Genomic DNA, 26,627 nt, shown 5'->3' with positions numbered 1-26,627 from the left:
GAGTTACGATTACAAAAATAAATTCATTATTTCTGCTTGATATTCATTAAGTAGACTATGAACGTCTGCTTGGGAAATCGTCTTATTGCTTATTAAGCATTTTATTTTACAGTTATATAATTTTCTAGAAGCTAGTCATAATTATTGTCAAATGAATTGGAAATGTGCATAATAGTATTAACATAAAATAAAATAATTAACAATATCGATTCAAATAAACAGCGAGTAATGAAAAAAAATTAACCTTTTTATTAATCTAAGAGATAATTTTCTAAAGTAGATATTAATTAAACAGATAATCTCAAGCATTAATAATGCTTTAGGCTTTCGAGCCTTTGATTTTCATAAAATTTATTATAGTTTTCGCAAGAATCGATCTATATTATCCTATATTAAACTGATAATTTCAATATTGGAGTATTAATTCTAATAAAATATCTTTAAAATAATACGTAATAAAGTAGAAAACTTCAGAAAAAACTTATGTTTATGTTACGTTTTGACATATTTTGATATTATAAAGAATACAGTCAAACCTCTGAACAACGGCCACTGACGAAAATATAAAAAATGGCCGTTGTTTGAGAGGTTATTTTGTAAGCATTTTGATTAGAAAAAACGTTCCTATTTCTAAACTTTCTAAAAAAAATATCTACTATTGGCCGTTATTGAAGGTTTGGTTTTTAATCAATTATTCAAAAATTCGAATACCTTCTTTAATGTTAGAATGATTGAAATATACAAAATTATTCATTTATTAATTTATATTTTACTAAATTACAATAACAATGTTTTCATTTTTTCAGGTTTTCGCTTTGTTCAATACAATCGCTTATGGAGTTGGTGTCTATTTTCTGTTCATAGATTGGCGTTCTTCACGGCAACCCAATTAAATTTTTGTGTTTTATTTTTGTTATTTTTTAGAAAGTTATATCAATAATTATTTAACATAATGTACTGTTAATTCTTTAATGTTACGTTTAGTTTTAAAACATTTTAATATGAATTATTAAGTTTTTTCTTGTTTTTTGGGAAATTCAAATAAGGTATTCTACGAGGTGCTAATGTGATCTCCCCGTGTATACTTGTTGTACATATATTAATGTGATCTCGTCTTATTTTATGTATATCAGTACATGTATCAACTTATATATGTAAATTGTGTATATTAGTAATCATTGTCAAGTAAAATTATATCTTTATTTCATCATTAGTAATATTAAACAGATCTTAAAACTAGAATTATTATTTAATGAACTTTAACGGGCCACCAATGGCCAAGCGGTTCCGTTCCCCAAACACTGGAAGTCCGGTCGTGGGTTCGCGCCTCGCTAGGATGGGCTGACCACGTGGTTTTCTCCACGTCTGTAACGCCTGAATAGCGGCCAGTTATCTTAAAGACTTTCCGGAAGGCATTCTTCCTAGGCAAGGGTTTGCGTTGCCATAACTCGATCAAACAAACAAGTACAGTGGAACCTCGCTTAACGAGTATAATTCGTTTCAAAATCTTACTCGTAACACGAAATACTCGTTAAACGAAACAGTTTTTCCCATATAAATTAATGTAAAATACGATAATGCGTTTCATGTCGAAAAAAGACTCAAATATTTTATGTATAACGTTTATTCAAAGAAAATTATACAAAATACATTGTTAAGGAGCGTGAATCATCATCATCTTTTCTTCTAGTACGGAATGAACCAACCTGAAATCGAATTCAATTTGCACAAAACAAAAAACATCACAGATAATAGCGAGGTTGAGGCTGAAGTTTTAAACGTGTACGTCGGACGTTTAGCGCCGCTTTCCTGTAAGCCTAGAAGTTTGGCAAAAGCGTTTGGAAAGTCATTGGAATCATGCTCGACATTCCAAACGCCATTGCCAAACTTCTAGGCTTACAGGAAAGCGGCGCTGAATGTCCGACGTACACGTTTTCGCGTTGAAAACTTCGGCCTCAACCTCGCTAATATGTCTGATAAAGATGCCAAACCTTATGCCAAATTCTTGGGCTCTGTAAAGGCTATAATTAAATATTAGAAATTAAATAATTTGACTAGAGGTAGGTAGTTATGCTTCCATTTCGTATTAAATTTAATAATTATAGATAATTAATTTTTAATTTAAACATTTCTAAAATTGAATTTGGAATTGGTCATTAAATTAATACGATAACTCTACCTAATTTCTAGTCAAATTATTTAATTTCTAATATTTAATTATAGCCTTTACATAGCTCAAGAATTTGGCATATCGTTTGGCGTGTTTATTATGTAATGGGCGATGGTTGTTGACGATTATACGTAAAATGTGTGAACACAAGTTTGGAAAAATGTTTGATCACGAACGACACTAAGGTGCTAGGGAAGCGGCCGGATGGTCGAGCGGTCAAGGTGGTAGCCTACCGCTCTGGGGGACCCGGGATCGAATCCGAACGGGTCGAATAATCCCCAGGAATTTTTCGGGGGTGGTCCGTTCGGATATGTCGGGCCCCGTCCCTCACCACCCGGTCGCCCCATTGTGGGCCTGGCCGAACTCATAATGGGCCTACTAAAAGAGGCCCTCTTAGTGCCCACAGGGCGAAAAGAGTTTTAAAAAAAAGGTGCTAGGGAACGAGTGGTAAACACAGACTGATAGAGCACGTGTACAATCCGGGACATCCCCACTCCTGGTCACTCGCGAAACATCGCTCGTTAAGCGAGGCGCTTTTAATTTGTTTTGCTCGTTACGTGAAATACTCGTTATGCGAGGTTCCACTGTATTTAATGAATCTTTAACACATAAAATTCTATATTATTTATATTGCTAATTTATTTTGACAAGTTAAATTTAAATTTTACAATTTCAGAGAGGTTTCGGTCGAAGTTTTCAACATAAAAACGTGTACGTCGGACGTTCAGAGCCGCTTTCCTGTAAGCCCAGAAATTTCACAATGGCGTTTGGAACGTCAAGCATGATTTCACTGACGTTCTAAACGCCATTGTCAAACTTCTAGGCTTATAGGAAGGCAGCGCTAAACGTTTGACGTACACGTTTTCACGTTGAAAACGTCGGCCGCAATTTCTCTATTTAACAAAATATTTTTAAAAATATTAGCCTAAAAGAAATGTACAGTACTTGTACTATATAAATCAGATAACAAAACTCATAGGAGTAACAAAAGTCACATCTGAGAAATAAAGAACATTGAAGAGCTCATAATGAAACCTAAAACTGATCTGACGTCAGAAGAACGCCAAGAACTCTTGAATGAAAAACACCAAGAAACTCGGCGAGATATGTTTTCTTCTGAAAAAGAGAATTAATGTCGATATCTGCTAGTAAAGACTTTTTGAAGTGGGAGGATGTCAGAACAACGGTCTTAGAATGGCGACGGCCGGATGGCCGAGCGGTCAAGGTGGCAGCCTACCGTTTTGGGGGACCCGGAATCGAATCCGAATGGGTCGAATAATCCCCAGGGACTTTTCGGGGGGTGGTCCGTTCGGATATGTCGGGCCCCGTCCCTCACCACCCGGTCGCCCTATTGTGGGCCTGGCCAAACCTATAATGGACCTTCTAAAAGAGGCACTCTTAGTGCCCACAGGGCAGAAAGAGTTAAAAAAATAGTCTTAGAATGGCATCCAAACCAGGTTGAGGTTAATAGGCTCAGTGATCTCCACAATTACAATGCTATTAATTACTTCTGAAAAATCCTAAAGAAGAGAGAAAAGCAATCGACATTAGAGATTCTTTAACCCCCACAAACGGAAAAAACATGACTAATAAAAATGCAAGACTGTGTATATATGTATTTTTATTATTACATATAAATAAACGTAGCAAGAAAGTATATATTTTTTATTTTTTGGAGTCTACAGAAGGAATTAATCAAATTTCCATAAAAACCTATAGTAAATGAATGATCGGTTAACGAACAATTCGGATAGTGAACAAAGTCTTGGAACGGATTATGTTCGTTAACCGATCACCCACAGTATGTCGAAAACACGCATTTTATATGCAAAATCATGAGAATTATGCAATAAATGATCTTGACAAGACGGACTTTAATTTGAAATTCAAAAGATGAAATAGAGAAAACATAATATAAACAAGAATTTAAACACAAAAATACGTTTTGACTTACATTATTAAAAACATGAAAGATTTATCGTAAAATTAAAACTGTGTTAATCTTATACCAAATTTTAAACATGTGCTCGTCAATTAGGCCAGGAACGCACATGCGTAAAATTTGGCGTAAAATCTAGCATAAAACAGAAAGCGCAAAAATTTTTCTGAAATTTTGGCTGAAACAGAACTGAAAAAAGAGTAGAGCGTGTCTCTACGTTTTACGCCAAAATTCCTCTAATAAAGAGAAGTCTTTTCTGTGACGTCAAAATAGACACGTGGTTTTTATTCTAACAATGGCGGCAATGAGGGTTAACCCTACAATTGTGACGGTCTCGAAAAAACAAAAAATAAATGAAATAGAGGAGTTTATTGAATTCATTCGACCACATCAGTGTCATGTATAAAGCCACTGTATTTAAACAACGTTTGTGGATGGCTATAGGTGCAAAATTTCAAACAACAGGTAGGTCTAGTAGAATTGATTTATAGGCTTAGTATTTAGATTACACGTTCTTTATTTGAATTCGGAATACAAGTGTATTAATTTAAATTTTCTATATTATAGCAGAGGAAGCGGGAAAAAATGGAAGGTACAAAGGAATAGATATATGACAAGAAAAAATTAATAAAATTAGCACTGTTGGTGGCAGTGGTGTTTCCTATTCGGTCAGAATTTTTACGTATGTGTGTTCTGGCATAAAAGCGTAAAACAGAAACTGAACTGAAAGTTGATTTCTGATTCAGTTTTCTGCCACACAATTTTACGCATGTGTGTTCGTGGCCATAGGTTGACACTATAACCGCTTTGTCATCAGGTCGTAGAATGCCGTGTTGTAAAGTGAAATTCTGGTTCAAATCTAGTTTTGATTTTAAAATTCATTATAAGAATTAACGGTCGGGCATCGCTTCCCATTTCTCAATTACGCTGACAGACCCGATTGAGCCCACTAATGGCCGAGTGGATAAAACCGCTGAGCACTGATAGGTTCGCACGTTACAAACGGCTGGCCGTGAGGAGTTTTTCAGATTTTATTCACGTGTATAGCATCTAAATAAGAACCAGGAAACTAAATGTGCACAGTCTGCACATTTAGTAATCCGCCACTGGCCTTACCAATCAAATTAATCCCACTCTACTGAGAGTCATTTACAATACATGTACTGTACAGTACTCACATAATGGACGAAATCGTGACGGGTTACTAAGCTGAAACTTTCTGGAGCCTTACTTTAACAATTTAATTGATGAAACACTCAGAGTGGAAGAAGTCTGAATGGACTAGGCAGTAAAAGCTCTATCCTGTCATTGTAAGAATTCGATTTCAGTCCATTCAGAAAGTTTCACGAGTTTGTTGATCTGGATTTCTTGTTTTAATCCTTTTCGTCTTATGGGCTCTAAGAAGGTTTTAAAATCATATCTAATATGGATTCGCCAGGCTCATAATAACGCAGCCGGATAGTGAGAAGTGGGGACCAACGTTGCAAAGATAGACAACAGCTGAAAAATTTCTGGGGATTCCTACCAGAATTTGATCCGGATCCCCCAGTGCGGTAGTTCGTAGCTTTTACCGCCTCAGCCATTCGGGTTGATTCGGATAAATAAAATTTCATCTCTGAACATCTTGTTACCACCATCACGGACTTGGCGAATTCATGAGGAATATAAAAATGCCCTCTTTATACCCTCAGGACGGAAATAGTATTGTTCATTTTTTTCATTTTTGGTTCCTTTTTTTCTCACTGTGGACACTAAGACGGCCTTTTCTACATTCACTGTGCGTTCGGCCAGGTGGTGTGAGACAGAACCCAACATATTCGGGATTTAAAGCCCATAAAATATTCCCGGATTCCAAGAGCGGTAAGCTGACGTCATTGAACGAAAATAACCAAAAATAAAAATTAATAATCTTCGAAATTTTAAAAAATCTTAATTAATAATTTCTTTGAAAACTATTATTAAATTCAAAATTAAAGGCATAAAATTTTAAATTATTTTTTAAATAGTAACGAATTAACTAATTACATAATAAAAAATTAATTTTACATTTGTGATCATTTTTGTAGAGGCGCGCATTTGATATGGCATCATGCGCGTATTTAATGTTGATGATTTCCGGCTTCGATTGATTAGTCGTTTTATGCGACGAGAATGGAGATAATACCGAAGTGTGTCAATAAAATTGCGAGAATGCTGTGTTTGTGACCGAAAAGAACTATAATCGTGAGTTTGGTTTTAATTATTTAATGTATGATTCGTAATAAATACCATTCGTGATTGTAAATAACTTTCAGTGTTTATACGGCAAGTTATACAGTATGTGGAATATATAAAAGACAATCAATAAAAGTCATTAATTATTTCGTACTTTCATAAATTTCCACTTTGTTTATTAAACTTTTTTTCAAATTGTCTGCTTGTATTGATAGCTAATTCAATGGTAAAATGCAGAAGTTGCTTACCAAAGGAACTTTTATATGTAATATTTTAGATTTTCTGTTACAATTATTAGATTTTTACAAAATAACAAGTGGCGACTACCTAGGCCCTATATTTTTTCTCTTTTCACATGATACAAAAGCAACATTTCGGCAACAAACACTCATGTTTATATATCTTAATTGCTCTGGATTTCTTGAAAAATTGTACATGTGTAAACGTCTTGAAGCTTGATACTTTATAATGAAACCGAACGATTGCAGGATTTAAATTGGGCTTGTTTACCGCTACTATTAATAATTAAATACTGAGAAATGGTAGTGTTAAAGTAGCTCGATTTAAATTGGAAATTGTTTTGTTGTAAAAATTGTTCTGGCTTTCTTTAACTTTTTGTGGTTTTCTGCACACATTTTGACAAATAATTAAACTTCTGATAGTGGTCTTGTGTTTACTGCAGATTTATTGTAGGCTATATTTAGTTAGTTATTTTATAGTTTATGTACGAAGGAGAGAAGATAATTTCTGATTAATAAAGTAACTAACAAGTAATTGATGAGAAAATTAAGGAAACTTAATATTTACAAATTAGGTTTTGATGGGCTTTTGACATAAAGTGAGTGAATTAGTTTGTTGATTCTTTCTCTTCTTTATGTATGCAGTGAACACTTGATATAAGAATGAGCTAGCTTATTTTACCTACAATGGATTCTCAAAAAACTAAGTGTAGTAATCTGTTAAAAATAAACAAATACAAACATTTGTAACCACATGAGAATTCAAAAATATAATGCAGTGAACAAAGAACAACTTTAACAAATTTTTGTAAGATCACTATTAATTGACTTGTAACTGAATTCACTGATTTGTTATTAATAATTAAAAATTTCTTTAACATTCCCATTATAGTAAATAGATACTCAAATAGTATACTATAATTATTTTCAGAGAGATTTTTATATAGTAATGCTAATAATAAAGACTTGTTTTAAAGAAATGTTCTTGTATTTATTGGTTTTTATTTTGATTGCTATATTTAAAATTTTAAAAAAATTCTTAGTATCATAATATTCTTAGTATTATAAATTTTAGTATCAAAAATGCATTGCTACATGTGATCGTGAAATATAGTATATAAAATTAACAACTTGACCAGTCTTGTTAGATTGGTAATAACAAAATTAATATTTGATTCGCTTTTGTGGAGTGTGAAGCAAATCAAATATTAATTTTGTTTAAAATAAATTTTATAAATTCTTGGAATCAAGTAGTTGTTCAGAAGAATTTTTCACTGGATATACAGTAAGGGATATGGTTTATAGATTCCAGAAGAACCATGTAGTTTTTACTATAGCTAACAGTGACCATAAACTAAAATGTTCAGTTCCCTTTTGGGCATATGCAAGGACATGTACAATAAATGGATTGAAGGAAGCATGCACATGTGCAGTGAATGGATTAAATGGATCATAATCTTGAATATATAATGTCTGACAGACACACAAAAGTCCTAACATAAGCACTTTGCTACTATAGTGGAGCATGCTAAAAAACAGAAAAATAGATCAAATTCTAATGAAGGTATTTTTTTATCGTGAAGATGTTTTATTCTTAATTTATATTTAGAAAAAGGAACAATCATAGATTACAGAAAGAATAATTCCTTTAAATATTTTCCAATTTTAATGATATGGCTTCATTTGAAAAATTGGTGTCTGCTTACTCCAACAAACAATAAATTAAATACCCTTTGTTATATTTTTTATTTAGATATGCCATGCTTATTTTTTGTCTTCCAAATATAAAAGCACTATAATAAATAATTTAAAAAAATTGATTTCCATTGAATTTTTACTTACAAAGAAATGTTATCTTATTCCAGTTGATGACTTTTAAACTACCATTGTATGAAATACAACTTGCAAAAAGCAAGTTGGCATGGAGACAATAGTCAAAACAACTAGATAGATAAATCTGTTGTATTGCACCATCTGATATATTGCTGATTTGGTTTGTCTCTTGATATGTGATACAATGAGAGGCTACTATATCATCAATGTCATAATTCATTTGCATAATAAAAATTAAAAATTACAGAAATATTATACTTGGATTGTATACAAAAATCTACAATTGTACTTTTGTTATAAAAAGCAATTATTTATTATGACATTGTCACAATACCAGCTGCAATTTTTAATCATATTTTTAGTTTATTTAATTTAAATATACTTTAAATAGATCTTGATTTTAGCAGTGTACATCATACTTTTCTTGTTAACAATAGTCATACCAGTCAATAAAAAATAATAATATATATATATATCTGAGTGTAAGTAAGGGTATTATCTATTAAAATATTACAATCATAGAGAAATATTCACATGAAGAAGTGTTAAAAAACATTAAAATAAACGTTTTATTTTCCTGCGAGTGCTTTCGACATATTTAAAAACGTCTTCAGGCAGAAATAGAATCCAAACAAACTTTTTTGAAAATTTCAGAACAAAACGGCATTAGCCACATGGAACATAACAAACTTAAAATAAGAGAACACAAAACATTATATTTAAAAGTGTTTGCGTAACATGACACACATGCGTTTAGCACGCAGAGAACAGGAATGGCAATTGGCCATTTTTAACAAAAAAGGTTACAAAATAAAGTTTACAGAAATAATTTAAATGCGCATAACATCTTCGAGCACGCGCCTTACTGCACAAGGAAGGCATGGATATTGGAAAGGATTTAATGCAGGTGTTTTATCCGTTTGTACAGATTGACCCAAGTGCCAGGCAACTCAAGGGTGGGAGAATTACAAGGAGACAGCAGTGTGGTGAAGAGGACCTTCTAAATGCACACCAACCTCCTTTCATCACAGCACTTGAGCATCACCGCACGGTCCCAAAGTGGGGTATGGTGGTGCTGTACAACAAACTTGGACAACTCGGTGTCGCAGTTGCTCCCTGCGACAGATCGTTGGTGTTCTGCTATACGAGTGGCCAGCATCCTGGTGGTTGCCCCTATGTAGTGGGTGTGTGCCCCTGACAGTGGGTTTTCCAACGGAATGGAATATATGCCAGACTTTTCCAGGGTCAAAATTACATCCCAGTCTTTACATAAAAACATCCTCAGATTAGGGCGAGGGGTAATGGCTAATAGTAAATTATTTTGTCTAAAAAGACGACAAATCTGGGCCGTAACACGGCCACAGAATGGCAGGGAGGGGCAGACTATAGTCCAGTCTCTTGGATTATGTAAGATAGTGGCTGGGAAGAAAGATCTTTTAACTTTGTTAAGGATGTAGTTGTATTTGGTGGTGCTATAACCTGCTGCACATACCATTGTGCAGATGATTCCCAACTCAAGGTTGGTATAGTGTTGCGTAGAAGGCAACACTATGCATGTGAATATTTCTCTATGATAGTAAAATAGTTGGCGTGACGTCCACTTGAAGTATTTCATTTACCCAACAAAATTATTACATTGTAGCATGTAGATTTTTGATTTTTAAATTAAATTATAACTGCTATTTACAGAAATGAATTTGAAACATAAACTGCATTTAGATTTTTGTTTATCCAGATAAAAGTTAGATTTTGATGTAACCAACAGTACATAATAACTTATTGATCAATGCTTATTTAAAGATAAAAATTTGAGAGCAAAGTGAGTGTATCCTTGATTTAATGTAATTTTATTTAAAAATGTTTCTTTAAATAAATGCAACATAGAATCAAACTGAAATATATAAATTCAAACGCTACTTACAAATGATAGTTTTGTACATGAAAACCATTTATTTTATTACATATGTAATGAGTAATTGATTCAGCAGTGATTAGAAATTTTGTTGTTTTAGATAAATTAGTTTGTTTTAGTTTTGAACAATTTTTATTATTAAAAATTATTTAAAGTTAATAATTATTATTTTAATGTAAAATATACATTTATAATTTTTATTAATATCTTATTAGGAAATTCAAAATGTTAGATAGAAGCTGGAAACCATTGCCTACTGGAAATGTAGGAAATCGATCTAAATTAATTATCTGGAATAGAACTTACATGATCTCATATCATGGATTATTACATTTAGCTGAAATTGTAAGTATGTTTTGATATAATTTAGAGCAGTGCTACTCAAACTGTGATCTGCAAACAGTTTACTACTGCACCAGAATGAGATTTCATTTAAAATTTCATAATTCTATATATTACATTAATAAAACTATTTAAAAACAAAACTTTAAAAAAAAAAGACTTTTAAACATATTATTTTATAACTTTAATCTTTCATTATTATTTAAACAGTGCCAGGGATGGATTGGCAGGAAAATTAACTTAAATGGTCCACAAACCTATTTTTTCAAAATGATTAGAACCAAATTTTGTTCTAGTTTTCTTATTGAGTCAGTCGAAAAGTAAAATTTAAAAAGAATGCATTTGAACTCCATTATTTGTTTTATAGGCTAATTATTTATATTTAATTTCACAAAAATACTGGTCTGTGAGGGATTGGAATAAAAGAAAGCAACTGGTTTGTGAATACAGTTTGAGAATCACTGATTTAGAGAATAATTGTATTATAATTTACTTGCTTATTATTCTTAAAGCAAGAATCAAAGAATTTAATGAAATTAGTTACCTAAATAATTTCTTATATTTTAAGAATAGTAAACTTAGTATATTATAACATTTTTCTTTTAATGATCTTTTCATACTGTGAAATATTAAAATTGGAAACATACTAATATGCTTTCTGTTCATAAATACAATATATAAGTTTATCAATTTTGTTAATATTCGGTTTTTATTAATGAAATTTAACAATGAAAAACTTTAATGGAAATAAAAGTTAAAGTTTTAGCCTTTATTGTTTGAATTTCATCTTTATTATAGTTTTAATATAGTTTTAAGTATATATAGGCCAATTGTATGATCAATTGCTTTTATTACAGTACTGCGTTTATGTAATATTCTAATAAAACAATTGATAAAAAATAAAAATTACCTCTCTTATTATCTAATTAAACCTTCAATTAAAATACTGGGTGATCATAATTAAAGTACTGGTACACCTATTCAGTGCTGTTTAGAAAGATATTTAGCAATCCAAATGCAACCAAATTTAGTGTGGTGCCATTTCAGAACATGTCAAAGACATTTCTGTAATAAAAAATATACCAAAATGTACTGCTTTTGACACTGCAAATAACAAACATTTTATCCATGCTATACACTAATGCTATAGAGCAGGGATGGGCAAGCAAGAGTTCAGTGGGAGCCAAAATGTAGGTTTTGCAAAATGCATGGGAGCTGCAGTTCAGTACTGTCATGGCAGATAGTATGGTAAGGTGCACTATTTTATTATATAATATAAATATAAAACAAATATTGAATTTTTTTAACAAACAGAATTATAACAGAATTTTTAACAGAATTATAAAAATAAAATTGTAAAAACAATAATAAAAAAACAGAAATTAACACTTTCAGCAAGAGCTGCATGTAACTCAAAAAGAGCCACATGCGGCTCTCGGAGCCACATTTGCCCATGTCTGCTATAGAGAGACTAGTGATACAGGATACAGTGATACTGTTCAATGTTGTCCCATCCTAAAGGTGTAAAACCTGAAAGTGATGAACAGTATGATACTGTCTTTCAAGGCTGCCAAATTGGAAATATGTATTAGATAAATCATACTTTTTAAATGTATGAACATCTGCAGAAAGATGACTAAGTGACAGGAAATGCATGACTAAAAACTTATCAATGAAATTTTGCTGCAGAAACTGCACAGACATATTGTCCGATATGTAGAGTTTCTCATCTTGCAGGGAATTGTCATTGTTACAGTTGGGACATGACGAAAGTTTTGAGAATCTTTTGGTATGTCTGGGCTGGCCATTACAGAGCATGTTACAGGTCCATTGAAACTGGCTTCCTTGATGAACACTTCAAGAAAAAATGTGGTTGTGAATCTATATCATGGCAGTGAATTTACACCAAACTAAGTTTAGACAAATTTACTTGCCTTAATGTCCTTAACTTGTATTTTATAAGATAAGTCCATGTTGACAATTTTAGAATAAAATAACTTTAGGCAATTTTAATGGAATCTGCTGGAAAGCATGAGGGTTTTCTATAGCCCAAACATGATGATTTATGGGTGTTCATTGTTTTTATGGCATGAAAATATGCCATGATAAATCCTCTTCCATTCTGGCAAGGAAGGTCAGTCAGTTTTCCCTGTTCGCAGCAAGCAACTGCTGATAAGCATGGCTTATCTTGTATGGAAAACAATGGACCAACTTTATTACTGTGCTACACCAAACTGCCATGACACTGTATATACTGTACACTGCAGGAGCCTGCAACATTGACTGTTCAGCAACAGTGATGATAACATCTTAAATGACTTGTGAAGTGATAGGTTTGCATCCTAACCTTTTGTTTTATTAAACTTTTTGCTGGAGTTGATTTCTAAGATGTAAATAATTTTGAACATTACCTCCAGTTTGTGATTTTTTTTTTTTACATTACTCTTGACTCAGTTGAACTTCCAGATGCCAAGTTTGTTCTGAGTAATCATTCTCTTGAGAATCTGTGGGGTCAGTGGTTTTTAGCATAAATTCTTAAGATGCTGAAGCTACACTTAGGAAATTCACCATTGCTATTGTTTTAATAAAACAGCTTTACAAGAAATTTGTGTTCTGGCAGGGCAGGGATTGATGGTCATTGTAGCTGATGATAATGACATTAAACAATTGTGTCCACTTTTATATGCAGAGCTAAAACTGTAACTTTTATACCTATGCAAAGGAAATTTTCTTTTGTTGCTTGTAGTGCCAAAAGTGCATAATTTTGGGTATTTGGTTGCATTTGCACTGTTAGATATTTCTCTATAGTGTTGAACAGAGTACTTTGATATAATTAGTCACTCAATAAATAAATATTTTGCATATTTATTTCAATTGTTGATTGATAATCATAATTTATAGATATTAATTAATTAATCAATTTTTCAATGAGTAATAAAATAAAATATAAAGAGATATTTCATTTAATTCTCTACACAATACATTTGTAAATATAAGTTAATATTAAATATTTATTTATTTATTCTACTAAGTATAAAAGTGACTTTTTATGGTGGATAGAATTATTAATTTTTACAATATCTAATTTTTTATTACAATTTTTATTTTTAGATATCAAGCTTCATCTGTACATATCTTATCATGGTTCACTGTCGTCCAGCTTATTCTGATATTATTTTAGGATTTGCAGGAACTGCATCAGAAACATATTTTATGATTGCAAATTTTATTTGTTTTACAGTAACATTCTTGCATTATATTACAAGTGTTGTATCAGAACCATCTTATATTCTAGTATCTAGAACATTTCTGGTAATTAATAAATTAATAATTCTAATTTAATTTACTTTAAACACCATATCATTAGGATTTATTGACTAATTATAATTTTGAAAAATTATTTCAGATTACTTTTTCGCATAGTGTAATGTTCTTGATATGTATAATAACATCCAGCTGTATGCTGTTTTCTATTGGTATACATGATCCTCCTATTCATCCAGTTTATGGATTTAATTGGAAACTAGCTGCCTCGGTAAATTATATGTATTTCCTTTTCTGTATTTCTTTATTACATAAAGTTAGAATATAAAAAATAATTAAAATTTAAATAAGTATTATAGTTATTATGCATTTCTACAAAAACAATGGAGACTTTATTTTTTTAAAATATGCTAAAAAAGTTTTTAAGAGACATTTCTAGCATTTTAGTTATCTCTGCATTTTACACTTTTTTTTCTTTTGAACTATTATGGTTTCAATCTATACAAGAATAAAGACTGCCTTCAGATTAGTTGAGATCTTTGTTACAATTAATCTTAGTTTTAAAATTTATTTCCCACACACAATTTTGTCACTATATAATTTGTTTTTGTCATATTTATAGAGATAATACACACACATTTATATCATTTATATTGATGTACTGTACAGTACATTTGAAAAAGATTGTGCAGTTCACCACGTGGACCAGTCTTTATAATGTTTCTGCAATATCTGCCAGTAACTAACTATTCTGATGTTCATTTAAAGTCTTCACTACTATGTTTATTAATATTGTCTGTCTTTGAATAACTAAATGTCATTTCCTGGTTTAATTTTAAAGCATAATTTAATAAATACAAAATATTGGTGATAATATATTTAATATGAACAGTTGGTGATTTGTATATGGATAGTCTAGTTCTTGATTATGGGAAAAGATTATACTTAGAATATAAAAAAAATTTCTTTTCTATGCAGAGAAACATCATAAAAAGGCCTAGCTTTTATTTTGGAAAAATTTATAAGTGGAAACTTCAAAAAAAAGAAACAAACTCAACATGTATCAGATAAATTCCAAAAACGTAGAATATTTAGAATGACATCTACCATTATCATCATTGAAATGGCATTGGAATTCCAAGATGGACAGTATTGTAGTTAACAGAAAATTGCAAGTAGTTGTTGACTTTAGAACAGAATTCTGTTGTAAATCAAACAAAAAATAATAGTTGGGTAGTTTTAAATGCTGCACATAATCTTATACATTGTAATCAGTTACTGTGTGCATATTGTAATACAAAACAGCAATCATGTTTAAATACATTGAAATTCAAACCAACATTTAATGTTTTAATTAATTAATTGGTATTTTTATTGATTACTTGTGTTTCCTTGAATCTTTTTGTTAATCATGTTCAATGGAACCTAAAATCATACTGAGGGAGTATTGTGTATGATCTGTGTGTGATCTTTGTATATAATTATTCATATTATTTGATTTATTGTTAATTTCTATTTAATTTTATAATAAAGTTAGAATGGTTTTTCAGACCAAACACCACCTGCAGAAAATTAGTTTTGCATTATTTTGAAAAACTAAAAATAAATCTGAGTGATAATGAAACATGAATATAGCAGATTTTTAACCTGGTATATTCATGGTTGTATTCCTGGTATATAAAAGGTTATATTTTAAAAAAGTCAAAGTTTAAAAAACTTCTCAAAATAAATGAGAAATTATTCTTCTCTATCATTACTGATTTTTGAGGAGAAAATATTTAAAACTAAATATTTACAAAGACTACAGCTTTCTTCTGAAAGGAACCAGCTTTATTAATTTAATATTACCTCCAAATGCATTTCACCCTGTAACTATAACTGCTTCTTCAGTGGATATAACATCATAATCCATACCATTTGTTTGCATCACAAACATCACTTATAATCAGGGTAAAATACATTTGGAGGTAATGTTAAATTAGTTAAGTTGGTTCCTTTTAGAAAAAAGTTGTAGTCAACATAAATATTTAGTTTTAAATAATTTATCTTTGAAAATTGGTAATGATAGATAAGAATAATTACTCATTGTTTATGTTGACATTTATTAAACTTTTGACTTTTTTAAAAATATAACTTTTTTAACTTGTAAAACAACTGATTCCTTTTAAAATTTTACAAATTTTTTATGAACTATAAACACAGTATATAGCAATAATTGGTATTCTCCATTACAGTATTACTTTTAATAATATATTATATAAATAACCTCTGTTTAACTGGAGAAACACTAGAATTACTTAAAATACCCAAACTTCAGCAGTAACATGTGATATTAGCACTAGAACTAATGTTTAGCAAGTGTGGATTATTATTAAAAGTAATGGCACAGTACAATTGTTTGCACTCAATTTTTTTTCTTATTACATAGTTATGACAACTTACAATGGTCAAAAGTTGGACTGAATATATTTAAAAACTTTCTAATATAGCAGTAAGTGCATATTTCCTTGTAAGCAATCATTGTTTTGATGCATTTTGATATATAGTCATCACAGTCATCTTCATTTTCTATTGGCTATTGACTTCCTATTTCTTCTTACAACATTAGAAATTAAAATAATTTTTAATTCAATTTTCTGATCCATTCTATGCTATAGAGACAAAGTATTACTGAATTTTGTATTCTCTTTTTTTCTCCACCCTGTGGGCATTAAGATGAGTATGATTAGAAAGGCTATCATGAGTTCAGTCAGACCCACAGTGGAGTAGCTTGGATAGTGAGGAACAGGACCTGACATATCTAAGAAAGACTGCTCTGAAAAATTTCTAGAGTTGCTTAGTCAGAATCAATCCTGAGTCTTTCATAGTGGTAGGTTGATGTCTTAACTGCCTTGGCAACTGGCTTTCTTTGTTTCCATATTATTTTTTACAGATGGGAAGGGAAGCTTATAAATTATCATTATTTTGATGTCAATTCAGTAGATTAACTAGCTGGGTAGTTAGTAAAATCAGCTGAGCAAAGCACCCATCCAAACTGGCCTGGGGAGAACACATTATATATAATTCGGAATAAATTCAAACATCATCTGTGAAGTATATAGCAAAATTTATCAAACAGGCTAAAAAAGATCATTTTCCTATATCTCATTCTACTTAGTACTTATTATCAACTCTTTGTAATGGACAAACATTCCTGAGACAAATTAAGCATTTTATAAGCCTGTCTAAATATTATTTTAATCTATAATATCAGTAACTTTCTAGACAATTTTCTCATGCAGTATCAAATGATTTTAATTCAGAGATAATACAAAAAACTATTCACTAGCTATCATGAAAGAATCATTGTCTTAACATGTTATTACATGTTTTAATATAACACATTATTGTATACTTCTTGTGATTTATTTTATTTTTCTGTACTTATATGCTAAATGAATGTAGGAATCTTATGGAATGCTTTATATTGAAATATGTTTATGTTAAATACTTTGTTTTCATGCATTCTCAATTATATGATAATTTCTAGGAAATATCTACCATGTAACTACAAAAACTAGGTGTATAGTTTAAACAGATGGTTAAAAATTTTTAATTGTTTTACTTATACCTGTTTAAACAAGTATTCCAAAGAATTTTTTTTAACTGCTGTTAATGTATTACTGTAAATAAATAAAACAGAATCAATTACTTTTCAAATATTGTTTAAGATATGAAGAAAAATAAAAAGTAGTCATTTAAATATGATTTATTCATTCACATTTAAATTATGCAAACTATTTCCATAGTCTGCATAATTTTCTTGTGTATAATTAAATATGTTTATAAATTTGTCTTTAGATTTTATAATCTTAAATAATTTTAAAATCTAAATCTGTTCTTTTATATTTGAATAAATCAAATATTAATATTTATAAGTTTAATTATTGCAATTATCTTTTGATTTTTTTTAGGTTCTTGGAATATTTAGTTCTATAATGTATTTATTATCTACTTGCTTGGCATATAATTCCTGCAAGTCTAGCTGGTTGCAATAACTCTTATGACAACTACATCAGAATATTTACAATAGCTCTGTAAGAAATCAAAGCACTGTTTAAAAATTGGAAAAATGCTTCATTTGACAGGTATTTAGTGAATTTCTCAAATCTTGAAAATGTCAATTCATAATTAAATATATACTGTATTAAATTTCAAACAGTTTTATAATTTAAATTATTTGAAATTTAAGAGTTGTATCATCAGAAGAAGAGACTATAAATAGTGAAAATATATGTACTGTACATTAAAATTTTCTTGATTTCAAATGGACTACAGAGAGAAGTATTGTAAGATATGATTTTATAATTATAATTGTTAATCTTGCATTGATCAATTTACACATATTAATGTACTGTATACATTATTTTTATAATTTGTAATAATGATCAAAAATTTGTTTTGTTCAGAAAATATTAATTTGTATATATACAGTAGGTACAGCTATTTTTAATAGATTTTTTTAAAAATTTAAATGTTATCATGACTAATATAAATTATTTTGAATGAAATGCTAATATTAATTATCACAGCAGAAATTATAAATTATTACAACTCTGTAAACTAAATATTCAATTATGATTCATGATGCTAGTAAAATTATTAAAACTTGCAACTTCAATTTTTTAATAATAATAAGCTTTTCAATAAAGTTTCACAAATTAATATATATAAAAATTGCATTAATTTGATTGTAACATGATGTTTAATTTAATTTTTCTAATTAAATTTTTTAATACTACTGTGTTATATCTACAGAACTTATCGCACATTGAGCTATTTTAGGATTTATTATATTAATTTATGATTTTTTTAAAACTCTTTCCACACTGTGGGCACTAAGAAGGACTCTTTTTAGCAAGCCCATTATGGGTTCGGCCAGGACCACAATGAGGCAGCCAGGTGGTGAGGGACGGGGCCTGACATGTCTGGACGGACCACCCCCAGAAAAATTCCTGGGGATATTTCAACCCATTTGGATTCAAACCTGGGTCCCCCAGAGCAGCAGGCTGCTAACTTGACCACCCGGTCATAATTATTAATATATGATAAGATATGTACTATACAATACATCTTTTAGACCAGTACTAAAATGTATTTTGGCCAAAAAAATTTGCAGCTTTCTTTAATTAGAATTTCTGATGCACAAGTTTTTTAAAAAGGTTTTATAACAAGATTCATACAACATAACATCCACTTATTTAAAATGTAATTATACAATGCTACATAACCCAAGTTAAACTTATCATATAAACAATTGACTGTTGACAGCCATTATACAGTTAACATTTTTGTTCTACATTTTCTTTTACATATGTGCTATTTCATTTGTTTGTGTGTCTGTAATAAATAAATCACATAATAATATAACATTGATATTTTTATACATAGTGAATCTTTATTTACTCTCTCATTGATTCCGTAATTAAAATATCATAATACAAAATAAATACTTTTCGTACTTATATCTTTTTGTTTCTTGTATTTTTTGTGTAACTTTTCTTACATATATTGTTACACTTTAGAGTATTTTTTTTATAAAACTAATATTAAATGTAATTTTACATATTTAAATAATTTCTAAGTGTTTTTAACACATCAAGTACCATGTGTTGCAAAAATGCTAGAAATTAACCCAGGCCATATATTGCAGAAATGCAGTGTATGCTACACATTGAAATCTGTGCTGTTGCTTTGGAGAAATAGCCTAGCCATATAAACATAATGGAAATAGTTAGTGCATGCCTGTGGGAATGGAAATTACACATGGCCTAGTAAATTTTTGTATGATAGAATGCTAATAGAAATTAATTTTTTTTTCCTATAAAATATGAGAAATATGCAAAGTTTGTTTTTTCTAATGTTTTTTTCTTGCACAATGAACATGAATGAGTACAATATCAAAAATATAAAACACAAATAAATATTTGAGAAACAATCTTTATTTTCTGTTAGTGAACAAAAACAGTAATTGTATTATTTTAGTGAGTATTCTATTTTTCTTACATTTGTATTGGTCCAATTATGCATTTGTGGGGAATTTAGAACCTGATGAGCATAAAAGATTGCATAACATGATCAGAAAAAAGTATTCAAGCTGCATGTTGCAATTCTGCAAAACCTAAAAATTGAGAAAAAATGTTTTTCAACAAAGACAATTATATTAAATGGCCATAACTTTTGTGCTATTTTATCCATTAAAAAAAAAAAGAGCTTGGTCCAGAGTGATATTTTATGTTTATTTTGGTGCTTAATTAATGCATTAAAATGAACATTATTAAATTGTTCTAATTTATTGTAGTATGTTCCTAATCATGTACAATCACACATTTTTAGGAATAAAAACTAATTACTATTGGTGGAATCTTAACTTATATATTATATTATAATCCATTATATAATTAAACTGACCCTATTTAGACCCTTCTAGAGCCCATTCTGCTTTATTAGATTTTGATAAAACTTTGTTCTATATAACATATACACAAAGATTTCTGAAATAAAAAAAATAGTTCAAAATTTGACCACCAGGTGAAAATGTGGTGCCTAAGTAAGGATGAAAATAAGTCAGAAACATTAAATTTTGAACACATTCCTGTAATTGAATAATCTTAGTTTTATCATTTAAGCTTTAATTCATATACTGTACTATGAAGAAGGAAAACTAACAAGAAATAACTGATATAATAAAAATGTATATTATGAATGGTTACCCAACAGAGAAAATAGATAAATGGCTAAGAATGGTCAATGAATCCCACAGAATAATAAAAAATGATAATTTTAAAAGATTAAAAGTGTGTGCCATATATTAAAGGTTTGTTTGAGAAGGTAAAAAAGGTTTAATAAAATATAATGTCCAATTAGTTTCTGAACTTACAAACACAATACAGACAAGTATAAATAGAAGAATAACAATGTTTAATTTCAGATATGTAGTGTTATATAATTATATTTTAAATAGATGGACACTGTTGTATGAATCTTTTAATACAACCTTTTTAAAAGAAACTTGTAGACATAAAATTCTAACTGAAGAGGGCTGCAAATTTTTTGGCCAAAATACATTTTAGTACAGGTTGAAAGGATGCACATATATTTTAATCATAGATTGAGCTATTTTAGCATTTATTATATTAATGTGTGATAAGCTCTCTATAAATATACAGTAGTATTAAAAATTTAATTACTAATAAGAGAGAAAGAAGCTAATTGTAATAATAATTTTTAATAATAATAACTTTCCCGTGGTCACCACTTGGTTGTGGTGGGAGAACCCAGTAATTTTACTGAACCATAGAGCAACGCAGGCTGGAGCACAAGCTCCTGGTAGGGACACCCATGCCAGTAAGGTCTATGGGGAGAAATGAAGCTAAGAGTGACCACGCCCACATTCTGTGGATATATTTATTATGGTAGTAACCAGATCAAAGTGTGATACCGGCTCGAACGTCGCCCAGGTTAACAAGATCTGCGTTTGTGGGTTAGGCAGATGCTCATGTTCGAAAAATAGGTTGCAGTCTCCCTTGGTTACCGGTGACAAAAGCAGCACCGGCCCAAGCATGGCTACTGCAATGCCCTCAACAGATGTGAAGAACCAACCCAGCCTTGGTGTTTCTGTGGCATTGCATCCACAGACCACAAAGGCTGGAAAACCATGCCAACGGATGAAATGGACAATAAAAATGAATGAGTTTATCATCCGTACGTACTACGCCATCACAAAACTCGAAACAAACATGACAGCATACAGACAACAACTACACCATAGATTCACACAACAATATCTTCACCTCACTGTCACCGAACAAAGGATTGTTGATCAAAAAAGAACAATTATACACAACAACCTTATTCCACAAACAACACTTGAACTTATCAAACAACAGGTTGCTGATCAAATACATCAACATCATTTAACATTAATGAAGATCATGTAACCTGTCAGGATAATCCAGCAACAAGCATTGATAATAGCACACATACAACAACTACCACTAATGATACTACAGACACTTCCTCATCCACCACTGATAACATAGACATAGATTTAGTTAATACACTCTCACTTATATTTCAGGAAACACTCACTAAATATATAGGCACAGATCCCACACAAAAACCACGAATACCAAAAATCAACACGTCAAAGGAAGTAGGAAAAACATTAAATTATGTAAACACTCACTTACTACCACACTACATTCATTCAATTTCTACACTCTCAGACATTCATACATTAGTTTATGCTGAGGCAGTTACAGTAGTGACACACCATGGTCTGAAAATACAATCACAGACAGACACACACAAAACACAATTCTATCACAAGCTTGCCTGGCAGAGAAGAATAGAAACACAAATAAATGACATTAGACAGCAATTAGGCAGGCTAACACAATACACTAAAAACAACATAACACCCAAATTAAAGAAACAACTCAAAAACATTTTCAAGAAAATCAAAACACACAAAACACAAACATCACAACACACACATTACAGAATACATCGATACACTAAAACAAAACCTCGCAGCCAAAGCACGACTCAAACGATACAAAACATGTTCACTACGAAAACAACAAAATAAATTATTTACAAACAATGAAAAACTCTTCTACAGACAAATCAGCACCAAAACAAACACTGATACACAGCACAGTGGCACACCAACAGAAGAACTCACAACTTATTGGTCTTCTCTTTGGTCCAGTGCTGTTATGCACAATGCTAATGCAGGCTGGATCGAGGAGGAGAACAAAAACATGTATAACATACCAACTATGCCCTGTGCTGAAATAAACATACAACACATCCACTACGCTGTTAACAGAACGCACAACTGAAAGACAGCTGGTGTAGACAACATTCACAATTTCTGGTACAAAAAATTTACATCACTGCACCAGGAACTAGCTAAATACCTAACACACATCATCATCAATCCACAAGACATGCCAAAATTTCTTACTCAGGGCATCACCTACATGAAACCTAAAAACAACAATACCACGGACCCCACAACACAAACACAATACAGACCAATTACATGTCTCCCAACACTCTACAAATTATTGACATCCTGTATCACAAACAAAATATACAAACATGTTGACGAACATGACATTCTTACGGAACAACAAAAAGGTTGCTGTAGAAATCACAGGGGTTGAAAAGAACAGTTACTCATAGATTCAGTCATTCTACAGCAAACACAGAAACATACACATGGCATATATAGACTACAGAAAAGCATTCGACAGTGTTCCACACAGTTGGTTGCTACATATTCTACACATGTACAAAATACATCCATCACTTATTGCATTCTTCCAAAACACTATGCAGCACTACATCTCAGGGTTAGTAACACTTCCATACAAACAAACCAAATATTCATTAGGTGAGGAATTTTTCAAGGAGATTCCTTGAGTCCTCTCTGGTTCTGCTTAGCCCTGAACCCATTATCCAACATGCTAAACAACACACAATATGGTTACAATATCAGACATGAAAAAACAACACAGTTTACACTGTCACATCTCATTTACATGGATGACATAAAACCTTATACTCAGATTATACTTGGTTGACACTGAGTATAATCCACTAAACCCAACATAATAATAATAATTTTTTGTCATACAATATCTAAGATGTAATTTTTTTCAAATTGTATTAATTAGTAAAATTTTTAAAATACTTTGAATGTTACTCAGTTTAAATATTTATTTCCAGTTGTACATTTTATCTTATGTTAATAGATCACCTTTCCTAATTTACAGAAAGATAGATGTATAATTTTCTTAAGATAAAATTGCCATGACTATTAAATATTTTAATAAATTAAAGATAATTAGTTTTCATTTAAGATTTTTTACTTTAATTTGTATGATGATAAAGATATTAAAAACATAAAGGGCCATAGAAGTAATGGGTACAATAATGTATATTTTACATCTTAGTTTTTCAGTAATTTGAATATTGTTCATTAATAAAGTACTGTATTTAAATGAAATTTTGAAAACAGCAATGAACAAAAAACTGAATTCCTCTGTTAAAATTGTGAGGTTAAAATTTTGACAATGATTATTAACCATGGTCATTTTTGACCAACTGCGAAACTTTTTGTTATATATAACAGCAACAAAAGTACAAACAATATGACAACATGGTGACTACAAATGTGACTTTTTTTCTTAGCCGATGATGATTTCTTTAAAGAAATTTTTATTGTCTATCAATACGAAATACAGCATATTTATCCCCCCCAATAAAATTTGAAAATTCCAAATTGCTTCAGTAAAGAAAAATGAATTTTAGAAATCTAATTGTCATTCAATATTAAAATTTTCTTATAAAAGAATGAGAGTTTGTGTATTATTCTATAATTAATTTTTGAAATATTTCTGATGCGGGCGAATTTCAGTCTATTCATATAGAATCGAGTTTTCTTAAACAAATTTTCAAATTTCAAAAACTAATTTTAATGTTAAAAACTATGAAGAATTCGTAAATTTTACATTTCTAAAATTCTATCCATGAATTCCGAAAAAAAAAATTTTAATGACTGTGTGCAATCTCAATGAAATGGATAAAAATTTTGAGAATTTATTAAAAATTCCATATAAATTAAATTACATAACAAAGCATGCCAAATTAACGACTGTATTTGAGTATCTAATTTAAGGCAAAGCATGGCGAATATATATATGTGACCGGAGGTCGGAGTCTCTCTGACCCCTCGTCAGGATGGGACACCACCGAGTCTTTCAGGACTCGGAAATCGCGACGGAGAGTTGTTACGTCACGCGGGTGAGCGGTTACGTCCGTTGTGGAGGTGGAGGAAGGAGAAACGAGGAAGTAAGTCACTCGAGATACTGGCTAAGTAACAAGAATAAAAATAACACGACGCATTAACAGAGATTACAGCACGACGCATAGCTAACAATAACGTATTCCTAGATATACGGAGAGAGTGAGTTTACAAACGACCCGCGAGTTGATAAATACCTTGGTTAAGGAGATGTTAGAGTTCTTTGGCAGGAGGATATCCACGATCTTAGACGGTATATTCCACACAATCCACAGAATAAAACAGTCCACTGTATAAACAATCCCCACGGTAATATTTCCCGGTCTTCTAGGTGGGGTAACTCCTGGGCGTAGGTCGAAAGGTTGCAGGAATTTTTTCAGGGTTGGGTTCACGGTGAGTGACCAGACGACGACTGCCTGGATTTGTCATCGTTCTCCCTTATTATTTTTCCTCTTGGATTTTTTGATCTCGTTAAGGGTCGGGTGTCCAATACGTGAATTACTTTTAAGAGTTCCGGGTGACACACGACTAACTAGATGGATCATCTTCAACAAGGAAGCAAGTTCGTGGGAAATAATTTTTATGATTTTCAACGGATCTTTTGATAAAATCGTGGAGGTGAAACAATCGAAAAATTTGATTGAACACCTTCGTTTATTCGTCCGTCACACACACATTTAAGTTTTAATAACGATAAACCAAACTTAAGTAATTCCCAAGGAAGGTGCTTGGAGAATGGCTTTCTGCAAAACACTCCAAACGCTGGTTTTGCTTTTCGCCTTTTTTTCGTAAAAGTGAAAACAATCTTTGGATTTCTTTCGGTTAGCGAAAACTGGTACTAGTGTCTTTCGTAAAAGCGAAATGGTGCGAAGTGAACTTTCGTAATGTAGAGTAGTGGTCTCCAAAGTAGGGTAGCTATAGCCCAGGGGTACGCAAAGTTTTCCTTCAAAACAGTGTCTGCAGCCTGTCTAATCTTAGTCATCCTCCCGAAGAAGTAGGCTCACGATCACTTGCGATCATACACGGAAAAAATTCAAATTGCGGGTAGCGGAAAATTTAGCAGGAATTATATTATATTATAGGAGGTACAGTACAACTTAACTATAAATTGTACCCCCTATAATATATATTTTCGTCATAGGGGTACGCGATCAAAAAAGTTTGGAGATCACTGATGTAGGGGATACCTGTATACTAGATCAGGCCTGGCCAAACCGCGGTCCATCACCTTAAATTGTGTGGTCCGCTAAGCGATATTATATATCTATTAAAACTTTTGTTTCCCGTTATGTGTATACCAAAAAAATTAAATAAATGAAAATTTGCATGTGTCATTGTTATAATACGCAAGTGCGAGTATGAACTCTTGGTATAACAATAAAATCTTATTCATTTTGTATTTGTTTTACTTTTTTAAAAGCATGTTTACCTAAACCAACGGTTCCCAACCTTTTTCGGGTGGCCACCCCTTTTTATAAAAGCCGAGTGACCCGCGACCCCGATACAATTTTAAAAAGGCATTTTTAATAAGGTAATATAATTTTATTTTAAATTATGTTTAATAATTAATTTAATGCATGATAGTTGAAATTGCATGTTATTAATCAACCTCAAAATTCGCGGGTGAGTTTTTGTTAACGCCAACCTCATGTCATTCTCAACATTTAATTTATTTCTTTCTTTTGTTTTTAAACGAAGAAGAGTTGAAAATTCACTCTCGCAGAGATATGTAGACACAAATGGAACTAAAACTCGAAAGGCAAGCATCGTCACATTTGGGTATGAATGATACATATCACACCAGAATTGTGAGCAATTTTTCATTAAACAACGTGAGCAGTTTTCATTAAACGAGG

General features: G+C 31.0%; 2 protein-coding genes across 2 annotated transcripts in view; both read left to right on the top strand.

Annotated features, from left to right (window-relative positions):
- The window catches only part of LOC136970444 (CKLF-like MARVEL transmembrane domain-containing protein 8), a 31,656-nt gene extending 30,414 nt beyond the window's left edge, over positions 1-1,242 (top strand). The window contains exon 5 of the mRNA XM_067264875.1: positions 807-1,242. Within this exon, the coding sequence (XP_067120976.1) occupies positions 807-893 (87 nt within the window). The 3' untranslated portion in view covers positions 894-1,242. The remainder of the gene's footprint in view (positions 1-806) is intronic.
- Positions 1,243-6,189: 4,947 nt separating this feature from the next.
- On the top strand, positions 6,190-17,989 carry LOC136970463 (uncharacterized). The gene is made up of 5 exons (XM_067264900.1): positions 6,190-6,332; positions 10,523-10,652; positions 13,761-13,961; positions 14,056-14,184; positions 17,867-17,989. Exons 2-5 carry the CDS (start codon positions 10,533-10,535, stop codon positions 17,948-17,950), a joined length of 534 nt encoding a protein of 177 aa, XP_067121001.1. The 5' UTR covers positions 6,190-6,332; positions 10,523-10,532; the 3' UTR covers positions 17,951-17,989.
- Positions 17,990-26,627: the final 8,638 nt, after the last annotated feature.

Source organism: Centruroides vittatus, unplaced genomic scaffold (genome assembly GCF_030686945.1).
Source record: "Centruroides vittatus isolate TY-2023 unplaced genomic scaffold, ASM3068694v2 contig_199, whole genome shotgun sequence".
Classification (NCBI taxonomy): Eukaryota; Metazoa; Arthropoda; class Arachnida; order Scorpiones; family Buthidae; genus Centruroides; species Centruroides vittatus.
This window is presented reverse-complemented; position numbering and strand designations above follow the sequence as displayed.

What these genes read in the sequence shown, in the direction of transcription:
- LOC136970463 (XM_067264900.1), top strand. Translation starts at nt 10,533, where the DNA reads ATGTTAGATAGAAGCTGGAAACCATTGCCTACTGGAAATGTAGGAAAT. An exon ending in TAGTATCTAGAACATTTCTG is followed by an intron (nt 13,962 to 14,055) that starts GTAATTAATAAA and finishes AAATTATTTCAG; the next exon opens with ATTACTTTTTCGCATAGTGT. An exon ending in ATTGGAAACTAGCTGCCTCG is followed by an intron (nt 14,185 to 17,866) that starts GTAAATTATATG and finishes GATTTTTTTTAG; the next exon opens with GTTCTTGGAATATTTAGTTC.